This window comes from Thermobia domestica, chromosome 2 (genome assembly GCF_964235325.1).
Source record: "Thermobia domestica chromosome 2, izTheDome1.hap1.1, whole genome shotgun sequence".
NCBI classification, from domain to species: domain Eukaryota; kingdom Metazoa; phylum Arthropoda; class Insecta; order Zygentoma; family Lepismatidae; genus Thermobia; species Thermobia domestica.
The window spans coordinates 32,908,900-32,929,046 of record NC_137455.1 but is presented as its reverse complement, the minus strand read 5'-3'; the positions used below and the strand labels follow the sequence as shown (position 1 = coordinate 32,929,046).

The 20,147-nt window shown below is 34.3% G+C and overlaps 1 protein-coding gene across 1 annotated transcript in view; it reads right to left on the bottom strand.

The window, feature by feature from the left end:
* Window positions 1-20,147, bottom strand: part of LOC145671328 (serine protease inhibitor dipetalogastin) — a 208,414-nt gene that overhangs the window by 124,450 nt on the left and 63,817 nt on the right. The window contains exon 2 of the mRNA XM_081740337.1: window positions 885-1,010. Coding sequence (XP_081596463.1) covers window positions 885-1,010 — 126 coding nt within the window. The remainder of the gene's footprint in view (window positions 1-884; window positions 1,011-20,147) is intronic.

Below are 20,147 nucleotides of genomic sequence, written 5' to 3'. Positions count from 1 at the left end.
CAAATAACGGTTTAATAATAATGATGATCATACAAAATGTCAACTGTATATCTTAAGTTACGCTGATTAATCTTGATTTTAAAATAATGATGATAAGCAAAAACTTTCATATATTTATTTATATTGATATCAATAATATGTCTTAACTTATGTTTGATTATAATTGATTCAGTTCAAAATAACGGTGAATGCTAATATGGATAACATATTCATTATTTTAATGTCAATTGTATTTCTTCAGATACGTTTGATTGTATACTGGTTTTAAAATAATGAACACAATACTATTAACGATCATGTATTATTCATTCTAATTACAATATTTTTCAAGTTACACTTGATTGTAATTTAACAATGATGCTGTACTTGTCAGTCAGTCATTGATATTGAAATGATAATTTTAAAGCATACGTAGTACAAAACTGCAGAGCTGTAATGCTATAATTACTAAAAAAGTGAAATGAATAGTTAAAGTTTATGTACAGTATTGTTCACAGAAACATGGCCACGCATCTCTCTTTAAGAAGCCCTGTTTTCTAACCCATATCTGGAAATAAGTTTCTTATTATCCTAGACCAATTTAATTCTTCATTTAGAATTAAAATATTTGAACTTTCTGGGTAGGTTAACGGTTGCCACAACATGGTCTCTTAAAGCAAGGTAGGTGGCCAAGATTTTTTGAGCAAGACTGTACGATTGTTTGCTTTGCATTTTCGACTGTCCCAAAGTACTGTTATTTCCGAATACGTAAAACAATTAAAGGAATTGCAAAAGTCTTTGGCGACTTCTATTAACATATACCCAACTATTAGTTTACAGTTTTTCTTTCTTCCATAACTGCATTACTTGAATATAATGTAAGAATGTCAAAAAATATAACGTACCTCTTCCACACGTCTTCTTTCTCATTTCACATTCACTGGGGTAAATAATACCGTCTGTTCCACACACTGGTTCTCCACCTTGAGGACAAATCCGAGGACATGACTGGTTTCTCGCTGCTAAGCACACTGGAAATAGAAAAGATAACAACATTATAAATTTTCAAAAAGACAAACAAAAAAATACTTCGAAATATCAAAGATTTTCAATTACAATATATAGAAACATCAAAGCAAATGGAAAATATCAAAAATTCCCTAATTAGAATTGGAAACAATCAGTTCAAAGTCCGACGATTAGCCCGTTAGGCTAAGGGAAACGGTTTAAATAATGTTTGAAACCTAGATTGATCGATAATATTACTCTTGACTGAGTTAGCAATTGAAGAACGGAAGTCCAAAAATTGACAATTTGAAGCAGTATGAAATCAAATTGTGAAACACAACACTTGCGAATGAAACTATGTATTATCCTTAAATCATGTAAAAAACTAATAACTCAATGGAATACTATTGGAAAGTGCGTAATGCTCAAACAATAATACCATATAATTTTCACACTATTTCACAATATTTGGCTGCCTTCTTCATATTTCAAAACCAAGTAATCTTATTTCTTATAAAAGCTATTTGTACTGCATGAAACAAATAGGGACGGACGTTGGATTAGCGTTGCGTATTGACATTAAAAAAACGTGACCAAAATATACATATGTATACTATTTTAGTAAACTTTGTTTTCAAATATCTGTTAACATTTTCTATCCAAAACAAATATAAAACGCACAGAATATCTAATATGAACTATATATGTACTAAAACTTCTACAACTGTACCCAAGGGCGCCTATCCTGGGGGCCCCGGGCCCCCGCAAAGCTGATGTGGCCCCCTATTGTATTTATGAATATACAATATTTGGTACAGTTTGAATGCAATTCGTCTTAAAATCCTCATATATATATACCGTCTGCATCTGAATAGGACCCCCCAAATTTACAGAGAAATCGGCGCCCTTGACTCTACCACGTAACCAGCGAAAGAATGATTTCAACATAAGTGTTTATTTCCATCAAAAAAGGTAACCACACAGAACTTAAGGCAACTTGAACAATGTTTTCTACATAAGAACACTGTATGACGTCTTTGTGGTTTAATCTTCTAACAATTATAATAGTAATATTAAAAGTTTACAGTTATACGTCGAATGATTACGTTCTGTAGCCTAAAACAGAGAAACGATAAATAAAAATGAATGATTATGAAAGGAATTGGTACAATAGCTTCTGGGATAAAAGGAGAACTTCGAGTTAACCTGATAACCTTACCCGAGACAACCTTGCCCACTATAAACTGACATAATTTTGGAATTGAACTAGGACTCTTCGCCTCAGAAATGACTGATTTACCATTGAGGTCACTATGTTTCCAATACTAAGATTGACTTTGATTTCAAAATAAAGCATTCAAGTAAGCAAAAATTTCTCCTTTGTTTAATTCAATTCCATCCTTGAATAAATTAAGAGGGCTTTTCAAAGAAAGATGAATGAACAGCAATTATTTATTTATTTTTGAACAAAAGTACTTTAATTTACCTAATAAATTATCGTGACACAGAAGTAAGCACATCATATAACATAACTTTTCTACGCCTAATGTGTTACGTTAAAAAATGATTCAACTTCGGATAGTATGAAAACAAGTCCAAAACTATGATAAACTTCGTTGGGAATTGCAGAACTGGAGATAAACAAATAAAGGTAAGCATTTAATGTTGCGCTTAGCATTAGTTTATAGTTGTAAGTGTGCGCAGAAAAATAAATGACTCAATTGGGACATTCAGAACACAAGATATTTAAGTTGAATTACCAAATTTATGAGAAAAAGAGACAAAGTTTGTTGCTAGTACATGGAAAAGTGAACACTGTTCTTACATTATAGATAACTTGTATACAATATCCGGACATTAATTTTTAAGCACTGATAAGCTCTTCATGTAGAGACCTTACATAACAAATATCTCCAAAATGAACAAAAAAGAACTTAAATCCTTTGTGTACTCAGAGTCTTAATTAATTATTTTATTTTTGTAATATTTATTTACATTAACAAACAAGAAACAAAACGGTTAAATAAATCATTAACTTCTTTGATGTTCAATAGAAAGAAGCGATAAAACGGTTAAATAAATCATTACTTTGTTTGATGTTTAATAGAGATAAGCAACAAAATGGTTAAATAAATCAAAACTTCTTTGATGTTTAATAGAGATAAGTAACAAAACTGTTAATTAAATCATGAATTCCTTTGATGTTTAATAAAGATAAGCGATAAAACAATTAAATAAATTATTAACGTCTATGATTAATAGAGATAAGCTATAAATCGATTATCAATTTCTTTGATGTTTAGTAGAGATAAACGACAAAACGATTGATGTTTAATAGAGATAAGCAACAAAATTGTTAATAAAATCATTTATTTCTTTGATGTTTAATAGAGATAAGCAACAAAACTGTTAATTAAATCATTAATTCCTTTGCTATTTAATAGAGATAAGCAATGAAACTGTTGAATAAACCATTAACTTCTTTGATGTTTAATAGAGATAAGCAACAAAACGACTAAATATATCATTAATATTTTTGATTTTTAATGAGATAAACCACAAAACGATTGACGTCTAATAAAGATAAGCGACAAAATGATTGACGTTTAATAGAGATAACCAACAACATTGTTAATTAAATCATTAATTTCTTTGATATTTAATAGAGATATCCATCAAAGCTGTCAATTAAATCATTAATTTATTTGATGTTTAATAGAGATAAGCAACAAAACGGTAAATAAATCATGAACTTCTTTGATTTTTAATAGAGATAAGCAACAAAACGGTTAAGTAAATCACAAATTATTGTTGATGTTTAATAGAGATAATGTTTATTTCTGTTACAAGACTGCAATATAATTAAAATTATGTTGTATCGGAGGTTTTTATGGGCCATATATATATATATATATATATATATACCAAAGTACAAATTGTCATGTAGTTGTCCAATGACACCTTCTCGAATAACAGTGACTAGGAGACTTCCCTTTGGAATACCGCCAGAGAGTACGTTGTCAGGACAAAGACTAATCTAGTTATGGGGCATGTTAACTAAAGTAAGAATACATGTATTTCAGTAATGTCAGTCATGTAAGAAAGAAAGAAAGAAAGAAAGAGAACAAAATGACTGAGGAAGGATAATAGCCACTGTCCCCGAAGAGATTCGTGTTGAAGCAAGGAACGTTAACAAGACCACAGAGAAATGAACTTGACCTTCAGTTTGTCCTCAAGAAGAGAAAAAAAAAGAAAAAGAAAGAAACTGTAGTAGTCAACAGAAGAGAGCTTCACAACTTCATTTTCTTATATTGCTATACTTTTCTCTTTTTCTTAGTTTGACCACTTCGAACAGAAGAAGAGCGGTCAAGCGTTAGCTTTACCATTGCTAATTCTAAGAAAAATAAACGAATTGATATTATTAGAATTCCTAAGAAAACTTAGATACATATTTCTCTTAACATATGTAACGTTACTTAAAGTAGCGTATTATCGTAGAGGTAAATAATAATGCTTAGTGTTGCACAATGAGAACGGCAAGTGAGCTAATTAAAAATAATATATATATATATATATATATATATATATATATATATATATATATATATATATATATATATATATATATATATATATATATATATATATATATATATTTGTATTTATTAATCGTCTTATGTTTGTATTCTTATTTCTGGTTCAGCTATAGTTCTTATTTTATGTAACCCCAGTGACCCCAGTGCTGTGAAGGGGTCTTCAATCAATTTGGAGCCTTCAATTAAACCCCAATCAAATATTTGATAAAGACAATATGAAATCAATTGGTAGAATATACTGTAGATCATTTTATGTTTGCTGCAAAACTTTTTATCTTCAACTGTGTACAATATTTTATTTTCTGGACTTCCTTTTTCTGTAATACTTTAAAAGAAAAGAACAATACAATACATAACAAATATTTATAAAGTATTAACCTGTACTAAGAGGTCAGAAAGTATGAATAAGAACGGATTTTGAAAAAAAAAAGTATGTTAAAAGGTAGGGGTGGGGCGAGAAGTAAGTAATTCCAAAATTCAGGGCTGTTCTTTTTTTTTTTTATCCGGTATGCCATTACGCCACATTAGAATACTATATAAGATTTTGCAAGTTGATTGCAATATTATATTCTTACAATGGGACTCATGACGCAAAATGCGACGTTGAAATTTTTGGAAGACGGTTCAGTAGTAAATTATCAAATTAATTTGTACAATAAAATCCTAGAATTTATTAAAAAAAAACATTTATATAAAGAAGTGAGAGATTCTTTTATTAAATTTAATAGGAGGTATTGTGTTTTTTTTTATTCTGGGTGGAGGCATGATAAGATAATTTGGTGAAGGAGCGAATGTTGTACTATTTGGGTATGTGCTTCTCGATATCAGCACTCTAGCAAATCTCATGAATGAAATAATAATAATAATAATAATAATAATAATAATAATAATAATAATAATAAAAATAATAATAATAATAAAACATGAGTTTGGTATAAAAAGAAATATAAGATGAACTTCAATTAGGAGAAAAGCAGTTATATTTCATTTGGGAAATCAATTCATAGTGGATCACTAGGTGTTCTTGATGTTATGCTAAACGCTGGTTGAAAATGAAATGAAATGAAATCTTTAAGTTTAACGTCCCACAGTTATGCCGGTTAGACTAAAGGAGACGGTGAGAATGAGAGATGAGTGAAATGGTGGAATGAAGAAAGTGGGAGGAAATGGGAGAACCCCGAGAAAACCCACGAGCACGGTGTTTGTCCACCACAAAGTCCACAGGGCGCGAGCTGGGATCGAAGCAGGGACCCCAAGCACCGGAGGTGAACGCTCTACCACTGAGCCACCGCGCCCCCTAAACGCTGGTTGAATAGTGCGGAGTTACCAGATAATGTCGAGTGTCTACTGATGCCACATAATAAAGGAAGTAATCATGGAATTCTGCTTGGATACTTACTGGAGAAATTAGTTTTCGACCCTGTCGCAATTCACAGTTAAGTTCCGTTTCTCGAACTGCAACGCTAGAACCCAGGAATTTTCTTATTGTGACTACCACAATAAACGTACAAATTTGGCAATAACGCAATATGGCGTTCTTCACAAGTTTCCTCTCAAAATCTATTTCCTTACATGTAAATTAATATTTAAACAAAATGTAAAACGTAACACGAAAAATGGTCAAACAATATATCTATTTCGTAATAAGATCGTTACTTTAAAATACTTTACACATACAGATAAACAATTAATAAAACTGAGTAACAGCAAGTGCCATCTTGTGTGTTCATTGTAAAACGAATCAAATATTTTATGTTATTTGTTACCTTTTTCGATATCAGGAAACATAACGAAATTAATCACTTTCTTGTGTTGTAGCTGAAACATAACTCTATGTTATAATAAAATATTTATAATATTTAACGTTTGGTTGCGCAGTAGTTAAGGAAATGAGTTAAAATATGTACTGCCTTCCGGGTGGTGATCCACCTTAAATGTTTGAATGTTCGTTGAATATTTTCCGTTTTCTTTTCTTTTGTTGAATGTTTTTTTTCTTTAATGTTTGTAATCATTTTTCTCCAGATTAGAATATAACAAAAATAACTCGAAAAGACCTATGCATACGTATTATTTGCGAATAAGTGATATCATGTATACGTACAAATCTAATACATGACAGTTAGGTGATAACCTAAAACACATGTAGATAAATGGGTGAAATGCTGAACTTCCAGGTACTTGTCCCAGTGACGAACTGGGAAACGATCATCAAACATGACGGGTACTGGGAATTTATCTTAGAGGACCAAAACCATCTGTTGCTGCCTTGCAGAAGAGTTGATAGATCTACAAAGGCTAAGAGAAGAAAATCCCGACAGAAAATTACCTGGCCCTCCAGGTTGGGGTTGGACACCGGAAAAAGAAAAAAATGTATTACGTTAGAAACAGACATAGAACAAAAGCCGAACGTTTAGAACTAGTGATGAAACAGATCATGATGTATGCAACTCGGAACATAAGAAGCCTTAACATTATAAGAAATAGGATACATATCAGAAATGAAAAAGACAAAAAGTAAAATATTTGGCCATAACGAAAATTGAAAAGAAAGGAGTGGGATGCAAGATATGGGACGATGGATTTATGTTACTTTACACTGGAGTATCAAGGAATGAGAGGCCTAAAACTGGAGTAGGTTGCGTCATATACAGGGTGACCCAAAAGTAGGTATACACCCGTGCATTAATCAAGTATAACATTCTAGTTTATGGATTTATTTGCTTCCACTGTTACGGGCTTAAGTTGATAAAAATAAGATACAGTGAGTTGATCAGCATGAGGCTGTATACCTACTTTTGGACCAACCTGTACAATGACAATGTAAGTGATCTTATAGATTGGAGAACTATAAACGAAAGAATTATTGTTATTAGCGTAAAAGAAGGGAATAGTTGAACAAGCTCAGTAATAGTTTACGTATCTAATAAAGATGAAATGACTGCAAAGGAACATCCAGAGTGAAAAATAGCATAGAAGAAATTCAAAACATTCTTGGTAAACATGGGGAAGAACTTCATTCGAAAAATGGAGAAAGGCTGTTAAATATGTGGAATGAAAACAATTTAGGCGTCAGGAATGCAAATTTTCTACACAAAAAAGTACACAACCTTTCCAAAATGGAAAACAATAATCGATTTTATTTGTAAATGAAGTTCAAATAAAATATGTTAGAGACGCATGAATAAGAAGAGGGGTCAAAATTGGTAGCGACCATTACCTGTTAACAGGGATTTAGGATTTAGATTTCTGAGCTCTCGGCATCTTATGGCCATTTAGCCCGTCACGTTTTGAGAGATGACGTCTCTCGGCGAGCACACTATCTGGAGAAAGGAAAGGAAAGAAGGAAACGGCCTGGGACTTTTAAGTTAGGTACCACCCCGGCATTTGCCTGGTGTGAATGAGGAAAACACAGGAAAAACCTCATTCAAGGTGGCTGGCCTGAAAAGGCTGTTACACTTTTTCGACCGAGTGCTCCCACCGGGAATCGAGCCCGGGACCGCTCGCACCGAAGGCGGGAGCGTTAGCGACTACGCTACGTGGGATTTCCTGTTAACATTGGAAATGATAACGGTAACCACAAAGAATGGAAAATGACAAAGAAAAGACCATAATGCAAACCTAGAGAAGGCATAAGTTGAAAGAGGAAGATCACCAAGAAAAATTCAAGAAGAAGGCTCGGGAAGAGGGTGCGTGAAGCAATAGAAGAGGAAAACAAACAATGTAGAAGAAAACTGGATAAACTTCAAACAAATGGTATTGAAGTGAGCAGAAGTCTCACATGGTGGAACGCAGAAGCGAAAGAACAAGTACAAAAGAAGGAAGAGGCATAGCAAAAAATATCTGACAACGAAAAAGGATGATCATAAACACTACAAATCCCAAGGCAAACAAAAAATTATGGGAAGAATTTGACAACATCATGAAAACAGCCCAGAAATCGCAAAACTGTACTACAGAATATTAAAAAGCTTGAGAAAGGACAAAGAATGACCACTAAAATTTATTAAACACAAAAACGGAAAACTATTAACAAAGGAGATAGATATCACAGACAGATTGAAAGAATATTCCATAGAATTATTAGAAGGGAATAACTTAGATCCACGCAATGAAGATGGTCCAGAAACACAGAGTTCAAATTTAGAACAACAAGATGATGACCGGAACATTAACTGAAAGAAGGAAGATAAAAATTGGACAAGCAGCCGAACATGACATGAGAGCACCTGAAATGATTAAATACATGGGAGAAGCAGGAAACAAATTAGTATTACATACAATCAGACAGGCGTCGAAGTACAAAAATATTCCTAGGGATTGGATAATAGGTGTTATCATTCCTGTATACAAGAAAAGAGAGAATAGTCTATGAAATAGCCACAGATTTTATACGAGTACTGAGGATAAAAGGAAAATGTATGGAAGAATCTTTTGATAATAGGCTGAGAGAACGAGTCGAACACCAACTAGAAGAAACCCAGTGTGGTTGCAGGCCAAATCGCAGCACACAAGATGAAATATTTCCTTTGAGGTAGATATCCGAGAAGGCTATCAACTCGTACAATAAAACGTTGTATCTGTGTTTCGTTAATTTGGAAAAAGCTTTCGACAAAGCATCTTGCAGGGCTGTAACTTGTGGAGGGCAGGAGGGGCAACTGCCCCCGAGGGAAGCTCCCCGCCATTTGAGGGGGGCCAACTTAACGACAAAATTTTCTTACTCCATATACAATACGAACATGAAATTATAAATGAAGCATCAAATAGGTTCATTACATTACATAAATAAAACAAAAATGAGTCGTGGGCCCATTCCAGTAATAAATGTCTACTATTAGGGGCCCTAGAAACAAAATTTATTCGTATAGCTTTGCATTTTGTCAATATTGTTCCCTTAACAAATTTGTTATGTATGAAATCGGCCCAAGGGCGTAACTAACGGCTCCGCAGACCTCGCTGTGCGGGAGGGTCCACAGGCTCCGGAGAACCCACGAAGAGAAAGATGGAAAGAAGAGGCCTATTTTCCTAAAACAACTTTTTCTAGGTGTCCAAATATTAATGCTTGCCCTCCCAGAATAAAATCTAAGTTACAGCGCTGGCATCTTGGAATGCAATATAGGAAAAAGAAGGCTAAAGAGAACGTAATGTATACAATATAGATTTTTTTTTTATATATCCAAGAACTGCAAAAATTATGTGCGAACATGCAACACTAGAAGTGACGAGATCTATACAACAAAACAAGGCTTTATACTGAGCCCTTTGTTATTTATAATATAATAGATGATATTACGAAAGCAATCAAGGAAAAGACAAAACTCTTACTATAGGAAAATGGCGTATGAAACGAGTATAGATATTAGAATTGGTATTTGCAGACGATTTGACCCTAGTAGCTATCAGTAGTAGGAAAAGGATTTACAACACAACGTATGGGAAAATGAACTAGCAAAAAACAGTATAAAAATGAGCGTAATCAAACAAAAACTATAGAAATAAGTAGAGAAACACAAAACCATACAATAAAGTTGACAAGTGAACACTGTACAATTGACATATTTCAGATACTTAGGAAACTTAATGAGGAATGCCGGGAAAATAGACAAGGAAATAAAGAATAAAATTTTGGCAACAGGTTAAAGTTTTCTTCTGGGGGGAGGGGAACAAGCATTAATACGCGTATTTGGGCCCCTTAGAAAAAGTTGTTTTTCTAATTCTTGGGCCCCCTCTTTCCATCTTTCTTTTATTCTTTATGCCTGCTCCTCGGAGCCTGTAGGCGCTCCCGCACAGGAAGGTCTACGGGGCCGTTAGTTACACCCCTGGGTCAGTTCCATACATGACAAATTAATTACGGTGACAATATTGACAAATCTCGAAGCCATACGAATAAATATTATTTCTAGGGCCCCTAATAGTAGACAGTTTTTATTGAAATGGGCCCAGGACTCATTTTTGTTTCATTTGCCTTTTGTGTGTTGTTTTGTTTATGTAACAAAACCTGTTTCATGCTTCATTTATAATTTCATGTTCGTATCGTATATGGAATAAGAAAATGTTGTCTTAAAGTGACCCCCCTGGAACCGCGGGGAGATTCCCTGGGGAAGCAGTTGCTCATCCTGCCCTCCCAAAAGTTATGGCCCTACCTTAAACAGAAACTTCATAAGTAAAAAAGATATATCGGAATGGACAAAATTAACTGTTTATAAAACAACTTACGTACCAACGTTAACATATTGAAATAAGTCATGCCTGCTGAGAACCAAACATCCCAGTAAGTTACAAGCAAATGAAATTAAATATTTAAGAAAAATAGAGGGAGAAACAAAAAGATACAAGGTGAGAAATCAAACCATCAGAACGGGACTTCAAAATACAGCAAATAAAGCAATAAATAGAAATGGTAGGAAAATTTCTGAAGGGAATAGAATTTGGGATAAAGGAAGCAAAAATCCTGGCCAAGGATTGTTCCAAGAGGAAAGTTCTATGTAAACCTTTGCACCTGGTGGCAGAAGAGGACCGACTAAATAAGCAAGTAGATAAATGTGGAGAGAAACTCTGTATACAGAATTAAGTTTATGACGAAACAATATGAAATTATATTAATGTCTTCGACGATCAAGTGACGCATTTCTTCTCATGTTTGACTTGGTCGTCCTATCTGTGTCTTTCTATCTAGTCTAGCCTGCCACATTTTTCTCGGTATCCTCTCCTCTCCTACATGGTAAACATGGTCGAACCATCACAGTTGTGTCATTTCTAGTGGCTTTCCGTTTTCAGCTGTTTAGAAACGCGAAAATAAATGCCGATTTTCAAAATGGCTCGAAATCGAAAGCAGATAAGTGAGTCGTGATAACGGTTTCACATGTAAAATAATATTGTCTAGGGCGCTCTTGTTCTACATTTCAATTATCTTTTATCTATTTGAAGATATCACATAATTACTGTAAACTTAGTGGTATTTTAATTTCGCCGGGATGAAGACTCTTAAGGAGCCATATCTCGGGAACCGTAAGTCATAGAGATATTAGTGTTGATCGGATAATATTAGTGTTGAATAATATTAGTGTTGGATAATATTAGTGTTGGATAATAATAGTGTTGATCAATACCAATACCAGTTATTGATTCACTAATTATTGCGTCATTAGTTATTGAATCTATAACTGGTATTGGTGTTGAAAAAATTCTTTTTAACCCTACAATGCATAGTGGGACAGATATGGATCATAGTGATAAATAATCTGTGCTTTCCTACATAACGGTATGTATGTAGTTGCTATTGCACGTTGAACCCGATTGGGAACGTTCGAAGGTAGTTGTAATTCCACAGTTTGTGCATAGATGGAACTATTAAACGTACAGGTACTTCCGTTACTCATTTTTTTTCTCTTGCAAAACTGTTTTCACAGAAAAAAAAATCATGCATTGTAGGGTTAAGTTCGTTCTGGCATTGCTCTTCGAGGATTCTCAACTGGTTGAAACTGATTTAGTAATAGACGTAAGCTAGAACACACTTTATGCATGACATTTAAAAAAAAAAAAAAAAAAAAAAAAAAAAAAAGATAAGTAAACATTACAAGTTTGGTGTCTATTTCGAACATCAGATGGATGCCAATTTAAAGGTAACAAGTAACAGTACAATGAATTTTACTATTATTCTAAGACTTTCTTAATATATTACAACTTGTAAAACAACACTTGTAGAACTTGCAAGTTTAGTAAAACAAGCTCCAAGAGATACCATTAAAAAAATAATTGTACTGTTACGACTGCAAATATAGTTGGATGTATAAGACAACCTCTTGTTACACATAACTGCATGTTATTTTTCCCTTTGGTTATTATTCTTGCTTTTCCATTGTGTTTAGATATAGGTATCGATGATGAGATCTGCCTACACTGATTCATGATAAGCAAATTTAGTATTGTATATTTAAGTATGGAACTTGTAATGCAACAAAAAAATAAAACAGAAAGAAAAAAAAAAGATCAGATCTCTTAAACATGGCCACACTCTGGCGAATCAGCAGTGCATGAAATTGTTTTAAGAAATGTGTTGTCATACCTAACGAAAGTGCTTTTACAGTAGTGTATTTTGGCCCTTGAACTGAAAAAAAAAAAAAAACTAGACGAGGTGCACAAAGCAAAGGAAGAAGATCCAGACGAAAGAAGGTACTTCTCGACCAGTCAATGGCCGGATGTTTGTCGAATGCAAATGTTAAGTGCATTCTTACAAGCGGAAATTATAAGGGTAATCCCAGGCTGTTGTTGAACGCTACGCAACAAAAGATTGGTTATTCTTCGAACAACACTCAGGTAACATACTGTAATCAGACTTTCTTCCTGAAAAATGATATACGAGCGGAGTAGCAAAATTAAAATGTGAGGGGGGCTTCACTGGGACACTATTAAAAAAAAAAAATGAAATGAAATCTTTTAGGTTAACGCCTCACAGTTATGCCTTGAGGCAAATGAATGACGATAGAATAATTGGTGGAAGGAGAAAATGGGACAAAACTGAATCCCGAAAAAATCCACGGACACAATGCCATCTACCACAAACTTGCTTGGTCGGGGATCGAACCAGGGACCTCTAGCACCAGAGGTAAGCAACCTACCACTGAGCCACCGTGCCCCATTTTCTATCTTACATTTTCTTTACATCCCTTGTATGAAACGCCCTGTAAATAATTTATCTCCCCTTTTTGTTCCATATGGGCCGCGGTGGCTCAGTGGTAGAGCGTTCACCTCTGGTGCTTGGGGTCCCGGGTTCAATCCCAGCCCCCGCCAAGTGAACCTTGTGGTGGATAAACACCGTGTGCGTGGGTTTCCTCGGGGTTCTCCCGTTTTCTCCCACTTTCTTCATTCCACCATTTCATTCATTATTCATCATCATCGTCTTCTTTAGCCTAACCGGCATAATCGTAAAAATGGGACGTAAAACTCAAGGATTTCTTTGTTCCAGCGGACTTTGGCGTGGGAGACCCGGGTTCAATTCCCGGCGGGAGCTCATGTGGTTCGGATTCCACGTTAATCAGTAGGTCCACGTCTCATATAGCCTCGCTGCTGAACGGGACGCTAAACTAAAATCACCTCACCTCTTTGTTCCAGCGCCCCCTTTGGAAACGAGGACACCCCCTGGGGATTGTTAACACTCACGTTGAAAACCACTGCTGATGTAAAATACTTATAGTTTATTGGTAGTGTATCATGCACTTCATTAAGATGCATTGTGTCCAGGAATGGAGAGACGTGAGTTAATGTTAGTTCTAAGTTCTCACAAAGGTTGTTAACGAAGTGTAAGTAAAGTAGTATATCATGAGCATAAGAAGAAAATATTAAAAAAGAAAGGAATTTATAATGCTCACAGTCAATTTTTTCAGATTTTTTTTAAAATACCAAGATGAGTATTTTTATTACATTGAGATATTTTCCTAACGAAGTTTTATTTCAAAATGTCATCTTGAGATGGAAAACGATAAAATTGTCGGATATACTCTGATGATGCATAATGTACCGGTATATTACGTACACTTTGAAAGAACGACTACATTTATGAGTTCCCAATGTACTGTATATGGTCATGGAACTGTGTAGAGAATACTTGAAAACCTCTCGTAAAGAACGGGTCTCCTTCTTGTCAACATTTTTCCAGTGGTTTTTCTTCTCGCTATCTTCTTTTTGGTCTGTTCTTACGGACAAGGAAGACACATAGTTACAAGCATGAACAGTGCAAATGCATTATAAAAATAATATTATACAGTTCGTTCTTATTAATTGAAACTTTAGCAAAGTTTTTTTCGTCAGCTCTACTCTCGAAGACATAGGCTCTGATTATATTAAGGCTCTATCTATGATCAGTGAAATGTAAATATTATACGTATCTTACACCAATTCAAGTAAAGGCTAACATCTGGAGCCGAAATAAGAACTTCATGTTTAAGAGCTCAGTTAGAATAGAATGAACCTCACTCATGCTTAACTTGGAGATGTCAGAACTAAGTCTAGAGTCGAAATGTGTGAGAACTAAGTCGAAAGTCGAAAGTCAAAACTCTACATCTATCAGAAGTCAGTCTCGAGTCGAAAGTTAAAACTTAGGTTTTTTAGAACTAAGCCTATAGTCGAAACTTAAAATTTTACGTGTGTCAGAACTAAAATCTCGAGTGGAAAGTTAAAACTCTACGTGTGTCAGAACTAAGCCTAAAGTAGAAAGTTAAAACTCTATATGTGGCAGAACTAGAGTCAAAAGTTGTCAGAACTAAGTCTAGAGTCCAAAGTTAAAATTCTACGGGTGTCAGAACTAAGCCTAAAGTAGAAAGTTAAAACTCTACGTGTATAAGAACTAAAGTCTAGTGTCGAAAGTTGTCAGAACTAAGTCTAGAGTCGAAAGTTAAAATTCTCCGGGTGTCAAAACTAAGCCTAAAGTAGAAAGTTAAAACTCTACGTGTATCAGAACTAAAGTCTAGTGTCGAAAGTTGTCAGAACTAAGTCTAGAGTCGAAAGTTAAAATTCTCCGGGTGTCAAAACTAAGCCTAAAGTAGAAAGTTAAAACTCTACGTGTATCAGAACTAAAGTCTAGTGTCGAAAGTTGTCAGAACTAAGTCTAGAGTCGAAAGTTAAAATTACGTGTCAGAAGAAACTCTGAAGTCGAAAGTGAAAACTCTACGTGCGTGAGAAGTGGGTCTCGAGTCGAAAGTTAAAACTCTACGTATATCAGAATTAACTATAGAATCAAAAATTGAAACTCTACGTGTGTCAGAACTAAAGTCTAGAGTCGAAAGTTGTCAGAATTAAGTCTAGGGTCGAAAGTTAAAACTATGTGTGTCAGAACTAAGTCTCGAGTCGTACTTGTGCACTTTTACTTTATATTTGTTGTTTCGGCACATCTCTCTGACTTTACTAATTTCCCCTGTTTTTGAATGGGGAATTATTATGTTTTGTGTTGAATAAAGATTTGGCCTTAGAAGATTTGTAGATTTTTTCTTTCAAGGGGCAATAGGAAAGAAGAAATTATGGTAATCGAGAAAGATATCAATTCGAGATTTCATCGGATTTACATGTTTCATGGCATCCTACATACCGAAAAAACTTAAAGGGTGTGGGTGGATAAGTATAGTGAAATGGCCCACGGTAAATCTTGAGACGACAACTGGGTGGTACCCCCAAGATACATTAACCCCTCACGTTTCAAACCTCAACTCTGATTGGTTCATGAGGAATGGCGCAAAAACAAAAAAAAAATGATTAATTTATTTCTCAATTTATTTCAATGTGTAAAAGAAATAAAGATGAAAGGAACATTGTAGTACGTACTACAGTCCTCGTCACTGTTTTCATTTATGACCACACAAGTGTTGTCGTGATCGAATATTTTGCTCAATATTTGTGTTGGTTTCGGGATCCTCGACAAATATCTTCCATAACTTATGTAATAAATAATTGCTGCAAAATAAGAGCAAGAGCCAACTGTTCGCAAACCAATACCTAACGAGAGTTTTGTAACCTCCTGTGTCTGGTATTCGATGAAGGATTTGTACATCTTGCTTTGCATATGTCTTGAATGCACTGTTGTTTTCAATATCTTGTCGTTGTCTTTAACATACTGCATATTTTACCTATTAATATTACCTCTTTCATCCAGCATTTCAGAAAAAATAACATATCACCTGTTTATATTGAAAGGTAAACGTTTCAAGTCTTTTTTGGGTCATTTGAGGAAAATACTGAAGATTTTGTGAAGAAATAGATGTAAACGGAAGTTTTCTTGTTCGCAATTTTGTTCTGTTCAACAAAGGCTGCAAAGATATGCCGGTTTGCCATAAGAACCAGACTGTGTCATGTGATCAGGTCGAAAGTCGCGTTGCGTGCTAAATTGAGTCTGGAGATTCGAAATTCAGGCGTGAGATATTTCAAGCACATAATCTCCGCGTGGGGCGCCCTGGGTAATTCGCAGAAGATGCATATACCTTATCATTATTATTGATTTCACTCGCACAGCTTGACTTTTGACAGTATTTTGTCCATATTTACCTTACGTGCTGTACATCGTTTTTAATGTTTTCATTATGTTTTTGCAGTAAGTTTTTAATTTGCCATATAGTTTTTGAGATATGTGGATGACTTCATTTTTGTCATTGATTTTCCATTGACGTTAATGTTCGTGTTTCGTTATTTTTTTGCTATGTTTCATCCATTTTAGGGCAATTTGCTTTTGGAATATGAAATCTACATAATCTCTTCTACCGGCACATTTAAGCTGAATTTCAGTTATCTCCCCCACAAGCCTGTTCACATCATTATAACTGGATAGGTCCTTTAGTGCAGTGGTCCGTACTTTTTATTTGATTTAAGTTCATGAATGGACAGAGTTTTTCAAAGAAATGTGGGTGGCTAGATCTTTTTAAAATCTTTTTTTTATTTGTACGTCAATCAGTTACTAAATAAACAATTGATTTAGTTGTAATTTACATTTTGAGGTGAATGAACACAGTTCCAATTCACTAGTCCAATCACCTTCTCGAATAGTTTATTTTAACTTCCAAAAACGTTTTGTCGTTTTTTTCTTTTTACTTTATATACTTAATTCTAATAATTAGAACCTTTTCATCTCCCTTCTTCTAACGTACACGGAAGAAAAAAAGAGAAACTCGATCCTAGTATTTTCTACGTACGTACGTACATGTAATAATACAAAACAAAACCGCAGCCTGGGAGACTCTTGCACACTTGTGCTAATTATTGTGTCTCTGATATTAATTGTAACGTGTTTCAAAGGCACTCCCACTGGTGTAGGTTGTAGAACTAACAATAAGTGCTTGTGATATCTTTCCAGTCCTGCCGAGCCGCCACAAGATCAGTGATGCCAGCTCCGGAAAAGAAACTTTTTCCACTAAATCGTATCCGAAAATTCCCTTAAAATCTAATTAAGACTCTAATCTGTTTAATATCTAATTAAATAGATATTAAAATGGCATTTCAGAACCAAAGTCCTTGTTTCAATATGTAAGAAACAAGATGTGTAACATACTTACAGTAAAGCAAATTTGGGTAGGGATATGTGGAAGAAATAGCAGTACCATTTCAATTTTACCATTGGACGGCCGGAATTCTTCACCGACATAAGTTGAAGTTTTACGTTTCTCATTACAGGGTGCTTCGAAACAACACCGACAACGTTTGGAAGGTGATTCCTGACACCAAGATAAGACGAAAAGTATAGACAATCCTGGGTGCACAAATGCTTCCTTTCGGAGTTATAAACTGCTGAAAACATGAAAAAGAAGTTTAAAAGTCCATAACTCCAATACTATTAAACCTACCGTAGTCGGGTCAAGACTTTATTTAGGAACTAGTATATGCCCTATCCAAATATCCATATTTCAGAATCCTGCGGTAGTTCCGCAACAATTTTTATGGAGGTAGTTGGTGAGTACTTCAAATTATATGCCCGTAGCCAAACTGTTTCTATAAACATTGTTGTGTAAATGCCTTAGGGTTTTGAGATATGTACTTTTGGTTCATCATGAGACATTTTTTGCTCTATCTCACTAATTTGCTTTAATCATGAGATTTTTTTATTTATCTCACTAATTTGCTTTTATCATGAGACAGTTTTTGGTTTATCTCACTAATTGCTTTTATCATGAGACACTTTTTGCTTCATCTCACTAATTTGCTATTATCATGAGACACTTTTTGCTTATCTCATTAAGTTGCTTTTATCATGAGACACTTTTTGCTTTATCTCACTAATTGCTTTTATCATGAAACTTTTTGCTCAGTCTCACCATTTTGCTTTTATCATGAGACACTTTTTGCTTTATGTCACTATTTTCCTTTTATCATGAGACACTTTTTGCTCAGTCTCATTATTTTGTTCCGATAACAGTGATGAGCAAAGTTGTTTTGTAAGATATTGAAAATATTTATGAATGACGTATCTTGTTAAGTCCCCAAACTGGTTTCCCCAATATGTCCTTCTACACCAGATTTTTACTTCTAGTTAAAGGGGAAAAAACCCAAGTTGGGAACACTGCACAAGTTTAAAAGGAAAATGAACGAGGCAAAATGAACAACACAAACCAAACATAATTACTTATTAAATGTCACGTTAATTGTAGTGTAGGTTGCATGTTTGAGATATCGATAATTACTTCGCAAAGTAATGGAATCTGATTTTCTTTGCCTTATTTTGCAGAGAAAAAAGACAATCAAAGACTGTTACTCGTTGTACCAGAGAATGCTATTTATTGAATGTGAATACAATTATGATATTATATATATATATATATATATATATATATATATATATATATATATATATATATATATATATATATATATATATGTACACTTCGCAATGGAATTTCAATTAACACTGAAGAGTTACTTTTTAATTTAATTTTAAATGATGTTTTGAATACAAAAAGAAACTAATATAATAACTTCATTTACAAAAAGAAATACATAAGTTGTTAAGGATGTAGTTATATATAAGGTCATAGAGGAGCTATTGAAACTGTACTTTACAGAGTTTTATATATACCTAGATAAGCTTATTTCAGAACATAACGTGTTTAATTTCAGGAAATACTTGTAAGATTTAACCTGTTCTACCTCGTTATCACATTATCTAGATAGGAAATTATATATAGGAGATTGAACAACATTCCATAGTTACATTCTTCCTGTAAGGGAGAACTTTCGGACAAAATTCTGAAAAAAGTTCATCTCTTCCACTTTCAGTTTGAATCAGGGGCGGATCCAGGACCGACTTCTGGAGGGGGGCGGTGGGTTGTCATAATGCTACTTTTAAGGGCTCCAAACTCTGGGATGGATTTTATTTGTATATATAAAATAAGAAAGTTTCTTCTTCTGGGGGGGGGGGCATCGCCCCGATCGCCCCCTGGATCCGCCCCTGGTTTGAATAGAGGGTTAAAGGAAAATACCGTATGGTATCTATTGTCAGAATAATAAACCGATGATTTAAATAAATCTCCCTATCTCATTGCTTTTGTTATATGTTGACCAATAGTGAAACCGGAAGTTGCAGTGGATTTCTTCGCTTCCGGTTTCAGTAGAGAGTTAAGAATAGAGGTATTCTATTACTGCTTGATCGATTGCAGGAAATCACTTCTCGCTATCTCTGTTCATTTTGGTATCTAGTAGTCAACTTCGGTGGTACGGCATTCACCTCTAGTGCGTGGGGACTCTGGTTCAATGTCAATTTTGCTCCTGCCATGTCAATTTTGTGATGAACAAACACTGTGTGCGTGTGCGTGGGACGTAAAACTTAAAGATTTTATTTCATTTCTACGTTAAATGAAAGATTTCATTTCATTTCATTTCTACGTGATCTACGTTAAAACTGGAAGTTGTTGATTTCGACCACTTTTTGTTGGGTGGATTCCGTCCATCAACGAATGAGGTTCCTAAGGTTTGGCTCTTTATAGTATTCTGGCCAAAATTGATGGTGATCCATATAGTAGTTTTCGAAATTTTTGTTTTGCGGTCAAAGAGAGACAGGGTAAATATATAAACTTCCGGTAAACCAAATTCCTTAATGAA